At 41.3% G+C, this 12,384-nt stretch overlaps 1 protein-coding gene across 1 annotated transcript; it reads left to right on the top strand.

Moving 5' to 3' along the window:
- Positions 1-796: 796 nt before the first annotated feature.
- Positions 797-4,276, top strand: LOC106088266 (protein unc-45 homolog B). Its single transcript, XM_013253691.2, has 3 exons — positions 797-1,056; positions 1,130-2,455; positions 2,520-4,276. Exons 2-3 carry the CDS (start codon positions 1,174-1,176, stop codon positions 4,025-4,027), a joined length of 2,790 nt encoding a protein of 929 aa, XP_013109145.2. The 5' UTR covers positions 797-1,056; positions 1,130-1,173; the 3' UTR covers positions 4,028-4,276.
- Positions 4,277-12,384: the final 8,108 nt, after the last annotated feature.

Below are 12,384 nucleotides of genomic sequence, written 5' to 3'. Positions count from 1 at the left end.
CCCGTGCCGGAAGGACGTCCACAGGTTGCGACCTGTAGAATTAGAAATTAGGTGTCATAAATTGAAGAAGGAACGCCGAAGATCAATCTATTCTATTCGAGTTCGGCTAGTAAGCAAAAGGAATGACAAAATGTGTATACCCCCATCCTATCGTGGTGGGTATAAGAGATCCCCTGACTGTCGATGACATCTTGTACCGGTACCATGGTAGAATCAAATTAAAGGTAACCTTATTAGTCAGGATTCACTGAATAAGGTTAAGCCAAGCGATCAGCCGACATAACATTTTTAATTTTTGGCAGTACTTGGCACTGAGGATATCAATTTGTTCTCTTTCATTCTTTGTTTAAGTTTTCTCCTATTTAATGACATTTTCAATCTGCAGATTTGACATCATATTAGTGAATCGTGGTCACTAGCCAAGCTGGTGTCGTCTCACTGACTTGCATACATTTCAAATAAATGACAATTTATTGACAAATATTTAACGAAAATATTTAATGACTTTTCTTGGAGTTGCAAAAGAGTCTACATCGGATCTATCACCGCTGACTGCTTTTCTTTACAGGATTTTTTGCTTTATTTTTACACAACATATTTTTATAACAGGCAGCTTAATAAATTTTGTTGTTATTGGTCATATGACCATACCTTTAATTTGATTCTACCATGACCGGTACTTTGTTAATGTTGTCAAGTGTGGCATCTCTTTGTAGGCGGCTTTTGTAACATCTCTGTTATTGAATACCTAATTGTCAGATGGCTAAGGCAACAACGAAAATAGAGAGCAAAACAAAAACATCTGAAATTGTTTAAAAATAGACTTTTTGAAGAAATTCTCTCGCACATGCAAGTTTTTGTAAAAAAAAGCTGCCGCAAAGAAACGTGAATGGTGATGCAGGAAAATTCATTTTCATTTCTATCAGGGAGAGAGACGTAATACGACAACGGAACGGAAAATATTCTAAAGAGATCGTGGGGGATCGAGAAAATTCGGCCAAAAATTTTTGAGAAAACTGAAAAGGCTATAAAAGCAACAAACCTTACAAACATTTGGTAATAACACATAAATAAGTGACTCATAAAGTCGAACTTTTTAGTTAATCTGGATATTTTTTAAATTGTTTAGAAAAATTAGTAAAAATTTTGGCAGATTGTTCAACTACAGAAAAAATGACTAGCTCTAATGCAACAGATGATACTGGGGCGGAGGCCCTAACCTACAAAGATAAAGGCAATCAGGCTTTCAAAGATGGCAAATGGGAGGAGGCAGTGCAATTCTACACAAAAGCCATTAAAAAGGGAGACAAACACAAGGAATTGCCAATTTTTTACAAAAACAGAGCAGCGGCCTATCTGAAGGAATCCAAATGGCAGTTGGCTTTGGAAGATTGCAATGAATCGCTGAAGCTGGCACCCAAGGATCCCAAGGCTTTGTTTAGGCGTGCCCAGGCCTATGAGGGTCTGGAAAAGTTCGGCGAAGCCTATAAGGATGCCACCGATCTGTTCAAAGCCGATCCAGGCAATCAATCGGTGCAGCCTATGTTGAAGAGACTACATTTGATTGTTCAGGAAAAGGCAGCGGAAAATGCTCGAACCACAACCAAGGTACAGCAAATGATGGAATTGGCTTTCGATGTTGCAACACCTATCGAAAAGAGACGCACGGCTGCCAATAATCTATTGGTTTTGGCCAAGGAAGAAGTGGGTGCCGATTTACTTTACAAAGCTGGATGCTTTACCAAGATTGCCTCCATTACAAAGATAGAAAAGGATCTTGAGATCTATGTGAGTTTTGTGAGAGTTGTGGCCGAATTGTGCAATCGTTCTAATCAGCGCACCAAGGCAGTGTTAACAGAATTGGGAGTTCCCTGGTTTATGCGTGTGCTTGACCATAAGCATGAGGAACGTGTGTCAGCTGCCCAGTATTGTTTGCAGACCATAATAAATTCCCTTTCGGGCATGGACATAAAGCCAGAAAGCAAACCCAACAAGGAACTGGTAAAGGAAAATTACAAAGAAATCGATACCCTACTCTCCTGCCTGCTGTACAGTATTACCGATCGAACCATTTCTGGTCCGGCTCGTGATGCCGTCATTGAATTGCTGACAAGAAACGTGCACTACACGGCCTTGGAGTGGGCAGAGCGTTTGGTGGAACTGAGAGGTCTTTTCCGTTTGTTGGATGTTTGCTCTGAGTTGGAGGAATACAAATATGAAAGCTCTATGGATATTACATCATCCTCGCGTACCATTGCTTCAGTGTGTTTGGCTCGCATATTCGAGAACATGTACTATGACCAGCTTAAGGAGAAGTTTATGGAGCAAATTGATGAATACATCAAGGACAAGCTGTTGTCACCAGACTTGGAATCCAAGGTGAGGGTGACAGTGGCCATTACTTCATTGCTGTTGGGACCACTGGATGTGGGCAATCAAATTGTGGGCCGAGAAGGTATGTCAATGCCTATAGTCATTGGTTTTAGGACTGTTTTTAAAAATGTTGCGTTTGTTTTTAGGTATTTTGCAAATGATTTTGGCCATGGCCACCACTGATGATCTGCTGCAGCAGAAAGTGGCCTGCGAATGCATCTATGCTGCTGCCTCCAAGAAGGATAAGGCCAAGGCCCTGTGCTCTGGTGGTGTTGATATACTCAAGAAACTCTATCACTCCAAGGATGATGGCATTCGTGTGCGTGCCCTGGTGGGTCTTTGCAAAATTGGCAGCTATGGCGGTGAAGATGCCGCTATACGACCCTTTGCTGATGGTGCCACCCTTAAGTTGGCCGAAGCCTGCCGACGTTTCCTCATCAAGCCAGGCAAAGACAAGGACATTCGCAAATGGGCCGCCGATGGTCTGGCCTACTTGACCCTGGATGCTGAGGTCAAAGAGAAGCTTATCGACCACAAACCCGCTATTCATGCCCTCATTGATTTGGCCCGCACCGGAGATCAGTCTTGTTTGTATGGTGTGGTCACCACCTTTGTCAATTTGTGTAATGCCTATGAAAAACAGGAAGTGGTGCCGGAAATGATAGAATTGGCCAAATTCGCCAAAATGCATATACCCGAGGAACATGAATTGGATGATCCGGATTTCGTGCAGAAACGCATAACGGTGCTGGCCAATGAGGGTATTACCACCGCCTTAGTGGCCTTGTCGAAAACGGAAAGTGATAACTCCAAGGAGCTAATTGCTAGGGTGCTCAACGCTGTTTGTGGCCTTCAGGAGCTGCGTGGTAAGGTTGTCCAGGATGGTGGTGTTAAATGTCTGCTCAAATTAGCCTTGGAAGGCACTGAGAAGGGCAAACGTCATGGCAGCCAAGCTTTGGCTCGCATTGGTATTACCATCAACCCCGAGGTGGCCTTTGCTGGTCAACGCAGTTTGGATGTCATAAGGCCTTTGTTGAATTTATTGCATCAGGATTGCAGCGCTTTGGAGAACTTCGAATCCCTTATGGCTCTCACCAATTTGGCGGCCATGAATGAAAGTGTACGCCAAAGGATAGTCGAGGAGCAGGGCCTAACGAAAATCGAGTTCTATTTAATGGAGAATCATTTGCTGCTAACCCGCGCCTCTGCCCAGTGCCTGTGTAACATGGTATTATCCGATACGGTGGTGCAGAAGTTTGAGGGTGAAAACGATCGTGTCAAATTTATGGCTTTGCTGTGCGAAGAAGAGGACGAGGAAACGGTAAAAGCCTGTGCTGGTTCGCTGGCCATTCTAACTTCGGTCTCCAAGAAGTGTGTTAACAAAATATTGCAAGTCAAGTCTTGGCTGGAAATCTTGCACATTCTCATTGCCAATCCCAGTCCCGATGTACAACATCGTGGCACCGTTGTAATCTTGAATATGATAAACTCGGGCGAAGATGTTGCCCGACAACTTTTCGAGACTGACATCATGGAATTGTTAAGTGGCCTCTCCCAGTTGCCCGATGATAGCCGTGCCAAAGCCAGACAGGTGGCTTTGGAATGTCTACAGGCTGCAGAGCGCTACAAGCTCATCGAGAAGGCCGAAAGTTAAAGCTAAAGGAAATGAGTTTTTTTTTACAAATTACACTTAGGCTCTTTTTTTATAAGAGTTTGGAATTTTTTTTAATGCATTAACCATTGTCACACTAACTTTGCTGAAATATTGTCCTCCACATTTATTTATATCATATATGTATGTTTTCTTCTTTTGTGTTTCTATGTGGTATTTCTATTTTTTGATGACCACTATATATTTATTTATAATTTTTGAATATTAACTCATTTGTATGTACTTAAGCAAAATCTTATGTTTGAAGTTTATATTCAATTTTTATATACAAAATAAATAATTTGATATGTTTTTTCTTAGAGAAAATGAGTTTTAAATTGACAAAAATACCCCAAGAGATTACTGAAGAAAGGAGGAGAGCCATTCGCCGTATTCGCGGTCTCCGAGCCGATGAAGAGCCATCACAATTTACCGTGGGCGAAGTTACGAATGTCATCCGTGGCGCCAAATTATCTAAGGCGTTGGGCCCAGACAGAATCTCCACATTGATGTTGAAGAACCTGGATTCATCTGGAGTTGAGTACCTTACAACTGTCCTCAACCTGTCTTTGAACACTCTTATAGTTCCTGATGTCTGGAAAATGGGCAGAGAGATCCCGCTACTGAAGCCTGGAAAGGACCCGAGTTTGGGGTAGTCCTACAGACCGATCTCCCTTCTCTCACCAATGGCAAAGACGCTTGAGGCATTACTTCTCCCGAGCCTCGTAGGAGAATTTCCATTCGCCGAGCATGAACATGGATTTCGAAGACTGCATAGCACAACAATAGCTTTGCATGCCATCACCGCACACATTTGCAGTGGGTTCAATCAGCCCAGGCCATGTGATAGGACGGTACTCGTGGCCTGGACCTATCGAAGGCATTCGACACGGTCAGCCATGCCAAATTATTTGAGGACATCGCCAGCACGTCCCTCCAGCCAGGCTTGAAACTCTGGGTCGCGAATTATCTGTGTGGTCATTTTTGTGTAATTTAGGGATAAGAAGTCGAAGCATCGTAGAGTGAAATAGGGAGTTCCCCAAGGTGGGGTGATATCTCCAGCACTGTTCAACCTCTACCTACCCTCCATTCCATCCCCTCCAGACGGCATAGAAATCGTATCGGATGATTGTACGATCATGGCATCAGGCCCCACACCCATTTTTGACATCTGCAATAGGTTGGGCGAACTTGCCTTATATTTCGCTGCAAGAAATCTGAAAATATCAGCCACATTGTTCTATACAAATACGCATGATTGCGACCATCAAGTGTCCCAAAAAAAATTGGCGTCACATTTGACAGCTCTTACACATTCTCCCCACATGCCACAGCAATTTGCGATAAAGTCAAAACAAGGTCCTTAAGTCCCTTGTCCGCAGCACTTGGGGTGCAGATAAATAAACCTTGTTGACCACGTAAAAAGCAATTGGCCGGTCTGTGGTAAGTTATGCAGCGCCAATGTGGTCTCGACAGCTTTGTGACACGCAGTGGAATAATTTTCAGATCTGTCAGAATACCGCCCTGCGACGGCCTGTCTTCTCAGTTCTCATGTGGACCACCTCCATTAGGGGACAAAGATCCTACCAGTGCGAAGACATAACTACATGCTGTCTAGGCAATACCTTTTGGGCTGTTATCGTGGAGACTATCGAAATCATCATCTTGAGGATAAAGATCCACCGCCCAGAAGCCTTAAGGAAGATTTACATGATCTAGAGCGTGAGGTTCAGCGTTACAAGAGAGAACCTCTAGATCAAGCGGCATATCAAGCAGCAGGTTAGACAACATTCATGCAGACACTGTAGCAGACGAGTGATAGAACACAACAAATTGCTACCACACAGCCACAATAAATAACCCAGCGGGAAAAAGCGGCGACTTTTAGGCCGGATATCATTTCTTGTTTTGCATCCGTCAGGCCTGGTCTCCGAATTCAATGTTTATATATTTTTAACTTAGAGTTAAATAACGAAACCGTCAATAGGACGGTGAAAGTCTTATGCGAAGATCCGTGTCGTGAGACGGCGAAGGTATAGGAATGGGGCTCTCTTATGCAAAATCGGTGCGGCAAGTGATAGCATGGTCCGAATAGGACCATAACTTAATATAGCATTGGAGAACATAGTAGAAGCCATTGTGTAAAATTTCATCCAATTCGAGTAAGAATTGCGCCTTTTAGGGGCTCAAGAAGTAAAATCGGGCGATTGGTTTTTATGGGAGCTGTATCCGGCTATAAACCGATTCAGACCATGTTGGACATATATGATGAAGGTCATGGGAGAAGCCGTTGTACAAGAGGCTCAAGAAGTCAAGATCTCAGATCGGTTTATATGACAGCTATATCAGATTATGAACTGATTTCAACCATACTTAGCACAGTTGTTGGAAGTCATAACAAAACACGTCATGCAAAATTTCAGCCAAATCGGATAAGAATTCCGCCCTCTGGTGCCTCAAGATCCAAGATCGGTTTATATGGCAGCTATATCAGGTTATAGACCGATTTTAACCATACTTAGCACAGTTTTTGGAAGTCATAACCAAACATGTCAAGCTAAATTTCAGTGAAATCGGAAAAGAATGGCGTCCTCTAGAGGCTCAAGAAGTCAAGATCCAAGACAGGTTTATATGGCAGCTATTTCAGGTTATAGATAGATTTTAACCATACTAAGCACAGTTGTTGAAAGTCAACAAAACAAAACAAAAAATATGTCAGCCAAATCGGATAAGAATTCCGCACACTGGAGGCTCTAGAAGTCAAGACCCATGATCGGTTTATATGACAGCTATATTAGATTGAAGACCGATTTGAACCATTCTTTGAACACCTCATGCAAAATTTCAGCCAAATCGGATAAGAATTCCGCCCTATGGTGGCTCAAAAATCAAGATCCCAGATCGGTTTAAAGGCCAGCTATATCAGGTTATAGACCGATTTTAACCATGCTTAGCACAGTGGTTGGAAGTCATAATGAAACAAGTCATGCAAAATTTCAGCCAAATTGGGAGGGAATTGCGCCCTCTAGAGGCTCAAGAAGTCAAGACCCCAGATCGGTTTATATAACAGCAATGTAAGGTATGGACCGATTTCAACCACAATTAACTCAGTTTTTGGAAGTCATATCGAAACACGTCATGCAAAATTTCAGCCAAATCAGATAATAACTGCGGCATGTAGTGGCTCAAGAAGTCAAGATCCAAGATCGGTTTATATGGCAGCTATATCAGGTTATAGACCGATATGAATCAAACTTAGCACAGTTGTTGGAAGTGATACCAAAATACTACGTCCAAAATTTCAGTTAAATTTGACGAGAATTGCGCCCCCTAGAGGCTCAAGAAATCAAGACCCAAGATCGGTTTATACGGCAGCTATATCCAAACATGGACCGATTTAAACCATACCTAGCGCAGATGTTGAAAGTGATGCAAAAATACCACGTGCAAAATTTCAGTCAAATCGGATGAGAATTGCGCCCTCTAGGGGCTCAAGAAGTCAAGACCCAAGATCGGTTTATATGGCAGCTATATCAAAACATGGACCGATTTGTCCCATTTACAATACCAACCGACCTAAACTAATAAAAAGTACTTGCGCAAAATTTTAGGCGGCTAGCTTTACTCCTTCGAAAGTTAGCGTGCTTTCGACAGACAGACGGACGGACATGGCTAGACCGACTTAAAATGACATGACGATCAAGAATATATATACTTTATGGGGTCTGGGACGCATATTTCGAGGTGTTACAAACAGAATGTGTTGCAAACGAAATGACAAACTTTATATACACACCTACTATGGTGGTTGGTGAATATAAAAATCATTTTCAAAATGTTTTGATGGCGATTATCTCGACTTATTATCCTCGTCATTAAATGTTTCACATTTGTTTATAGCAATTAAAATTGTAATCGATTATATGTGACATGTGACGATGTAGCTATTTTCGTGAATTCTTATTTTAATTGCTATAAAAAAATGCCTATCATGCTGCCTAATCGTGACATTTAAAAAGGCAACTGTTTTCATATACCCCCAAAATTGATAACGAAAGTTTTGCCAATTAATGCCTACGTCAGATAGGTAGGTTGTCATAAATAGGAGATAGGCAAATTCACATGTTCCGAACGAGATGACCTAACACAATTTTACCAAATCGATAACGTTACCATTGTGACTCTAAATCTGATGAAATTTGAGGCTTCTAGGGGCTCTAGAAGTCAATTCTGGGGATTGGTTTATATGGGGGCTATATCTGTTTATAGTCCGATTCGGATCAAACGGAATTGGGGGTTCTAGGGGCTTAAGAAATGACAGTGGATCGTTTTATATGGGGCTATATGCACATCGGATCCGATATGACCCTATATTAATAAGAAGTATCGGTGCAAAATTTCAAACTGATAGCATCATTCGTTCGACCGATATGGTGATTTCGTCAGAAGGACGGACATGGTTAGATCGACTCAGAATGTCAAGACGATCAAGATCCATAATTAAAGGTGTTTCATTTTGTCATTCCATTAGAAATATGTCGAAATATTGAATTAAGGTGCGACAAAATATATACATTCTTGATAGCCGTACAATTTTAAGACGATCTGGCCATATTTGTCCGTCTGTCGAAAGCACGCTAACTTTCGAAGGAGTAAAGCTAGCCGCTTGAAATTTTGCACAAATACTTTTTATTAGGGCAGGTCAGTTGGGATTGTAAATGGGCCACATCGGTCCATGTTTTGATATAGCTGCCATATAAACTGATCTTGGGTCTTGATTTCTTGAGCCACTAGAGGACTCAATTCTTATCCGATTTGGCTGAAGTTTAGCATGACGTGTTTTCTTATGACTTCCAACAACTGTGCCAAAAATGGTTAAACTCGGTTCATAATCTGATATAGCTGCCATATAAGCCGATCTTGGATCTTGACTTCTTGAGCCACTAGAGGACGCAATTCTTATCTGATTTGGCTGAAATTTTGCATGACCTGTTTTGTTATGACTTCCAACTATTGTGCCATATATGGTTCTAATCGGTTCATATCCTGTTACAGCTGCCATATAAACCGATTTGGGATCTTGAATTCTTGAGCCTCTACAGCGTGCAATTATTATCCGATTAGACTGAAATTTTGTATAATGGCTTTGCCCATGACCTTCAACATAGGTGTCGAATATGGTATGAATCGGTCTATAGCCCGATACAGCTCCCCTATATACCGATCTCCCCATTTTACTTCTTGAGCCTCTAAAGGGCGCAATTCTTATTCGAATTGGCTGAAATTTTACACAATGGCTTTTACTATGGTCTCCAACATTCAATTAATTTATGGGCCGAATCGGATCAAAACTTCATATAGCCCCAATAGCATAGCAAAACTTTTCTTTTATCCTTTGTTTGCGCAAAAAGAGATACCGGGAGAAGAACTCGACAAATGCGATCCATGATGGAGGGTATATAAGATTCGGTCCAGCCGAACTTAGCACGCTTTTATTTGTTACTTCTGATTTTCGTTTGAAATATTGGTGAGGGGAAATTAACGATATCGATATCGAATATTGCGATTATAGATAGTTTGCCAGCTCTATGTTCTACCCTTCGACATCGGTTCCCAGTATGGTCCAGATCGGACAATATCTGGTTTTGGCCGATCGCCCGATTTAAGATCTGAAGCCTATAAAAGGCGCATTCATTTATCAATTACTCTCAAATTGGGGACAGTGAGTTTTGTTGTTTGTCCTCGACATCTGTGAAGAGTACCATATTGTCGTATAACTGCCACCGATCTCTCGAGGGTCAGACTCCTGGGCCATGATTTCGACAAAGTTTGGATAAAATATATATCTGTGATGGCGGACCTAACTTAAAGCGTTTTTACTTGTTTTTATACCAACAACCATGGGATTGGGGGTATATTCATTTTGTCATTCCGTTTGCAACACATCGAAATATCGATTTCCGACCCTACATAGTATGTACAAATCGGATCTTCGAAAAATTCTATTTAACGATGTTTGTGTGTCTGTCCGTCCGTGTGTCCGTCAGTTGTAATCACGCTACAGTCATTAAAAATTGAGATATTGAGTAGAAATTTTCCAGAAACTCGTATTTTTATACTCACCACCGAAGGATGGGGGTATATTCATTTTGTCATTCCGTTTGCAACACATCGAAATATCGATATCCGACCATATAAATATATATATTCTTGATCAGCGTAAAAATCTAAGACGATCTAGCCATGTCCGTCCGTCTGTCCGTCTTTCTGTTGAAATCACGCTAGAGTCTTTAAAAATGGAGATATTGAGCTGAAACTTTGCGCAGATTCTTTTTTTGTCCATAAGCAGGTTAAGTTCGAAGATGGGCTATATCGGACTATATCTTGGTATAGCCCCCATATAGACCGTCCACCGATTTAGGGTCTTAGGCCCATAAAGATGTTGCTGAAACTTGGGACAGTGAGTTATGTTCGGACCTTCAACTTCCATCTTTAATTTGGCTCAGATCGGTCCAGATTTGGATATAGCTGCCATATAGAACGATCCGCCGATTTAGGGTCTTAGGCCCATAAAAGCCACATTTATTATCGGATTTTGCTGAAATTTGAATAGTGAGTTGTGTTAGATCCTTCGACATCCTTCTTCAATTTGGGCCAGATTGGTCCAGATTTGGATATAGCTGCTATATAGACCGATCTCTCGATTTAAGGTTTTTGGGCCATAAAAGGCGCATTTATTGTCCGATTTTGCCGAAATTTGGGACAGTGAGTTGTGTTGGGTCCTTTAACATCCTTCTTTAATTTGGCTCAGATCGGGCCAAATTTGGATATAACTGCCATATAGACCGATCTCTCGATTTAAGTTTTTTGAGCCATAAAAGGCGCATTTATTGTCCGATTTTGCCGAAATTTGGGACAGTGAGTTGTGTTAGGCTCTTCGATATTTTTCTGAAACTTGGCCCAAATCGGTCCAGATTTGGATATAGCTGCTATATAGACGAATATCTCGAATTGAAATCTGGGCCAATATCGGACTATATTTGGATATAGCTGCCATATAGACCGATCTGGCAATTTTAGGTTTTGAGCCCGCAAAAGCCGCATTTTTTTAACCGATTTCGCTGAAATTTTGAGCTGGAAGTTGTACTAGGGGCCTTAACCCGAATATGGCCCATATCGGTCCATATTTACATATAGCTGCCATATAGACCGATATGTCGGTTTAGGGTCTTAAGACCGTAACAGGCGCGTTTATTATCCGATTTCGATGAAATTAGAAACAGTGAGTTGCTTTAAGCCTCCAAATGTCCGACTCATATATGGTTAAGATCGGACTATATTAAGATATAGCTGTCATATGGACCGATCTGTTAATCTAGGGTTTTAAGTCCATAAAAGCCGTAATTTTTATCCGATTTCGGTGAAATTTAAAACAGTGAGCTGTTTTAAGCCTTTCGTCGTAACACCTAAATATGGTCCAAATTGGATAATATTTTGATATATCTGCCATTTAGACCGATCTGCCGATTGAGGGTCTTTAGCCTATAAAAGCCGCAATTATTATCCGATTTCGATGAAATTTGAAATAGTGAGTTGATTAAAGTCTCCCAATATGAGACTTAATTATGGTTCAAATCGGTTTATATTCAGATATAGCTGCCATCTAGAGCGATCTGCCGATTAACGGTCTTGAGACAATAAAAGCTGCATTTATAACCCGATTTCGCTGAAACTTAAAATAGTGACTTGTTTTAAGCCTTCCGTCATCACACCTAAATATGGCCCAGATCGGGCAATATTTGGATATTGCTGCCATATAGACCGATTTGCCGATTTAGGGTCTTAAGGTCATAAATACTTTATTTATTACCCGATTTCGCTGAAATTTTAAACAGTGAGATTTTTTAAGCCTCTCGACATCCGACATAAATATGGCTCAGATCGGACTATATTTAGATATAACTGCCATATAGACCGATCTGCCGATTAAGGGTCCTAAGCCCATAAAAACCGCAATTATTACCCGATTTCACTGAAGTGATTAAAGACTGTCGATATCCTACTCAAATATGGTTCGGATCGGTCTTTATTCAGATATAGCTGCCACATAGACCGATCTGCCGATTAAGGGTCTTAAGCCCATAAAAGTCGCAATTATTACCCGATTTGGCTGCAATTTGACGCAGTGACTTGTATTAAGCCTCCTGTCATTCGACCAGCATATGGTCCAGATCGGATTATATTTAGATATAGGTTGCACATAGACCGATCATCCAATTTAGGGTCTTAGTCCCGTTAAAAGCGGATTTTTTGCCCGATTTGGATGAAACTGCGACTTGTATAAGAGTTCTCGGAACCTG

Source organism: Stomoxys calcitrans, chromosome 2 (genome assembly GCF_963082655.1).
Source record: "Stomoxys calcitrans chromosome 2, idStoCalc2.1, whole genome shotgun sequence".
In the NCBI taxonomy this organism is placed as follows: domain Eukaryota; kingdom Metazoa; phylum Arthropoda; class Insecta; order Diptera; family Muscidae; genus Stomoxys; species Stomoxys calcitrans.
Note: the sequence above shows the minus strand (reverse complement) of the source record. Positions and strands in the feature narration are given on the sequence as shown.

Excerpts from the sequence above, each read along its gene's own strand:
- LOC106088266 (XM_013253691.2), top strand. The coding sequence starts at position 1,174 with ATGACTAGCTCTAATGCAACAGATGATACTGGGGCGGAGGCCCTAACC. Across the intron at positions 2,456-2,519 it reads TCAAATTGTGGGCCGAGAAG|GTATTTTGCAAATGATTTTG; the intron begins GTATGTCAATGC and ends GTTTGTTTTTAG.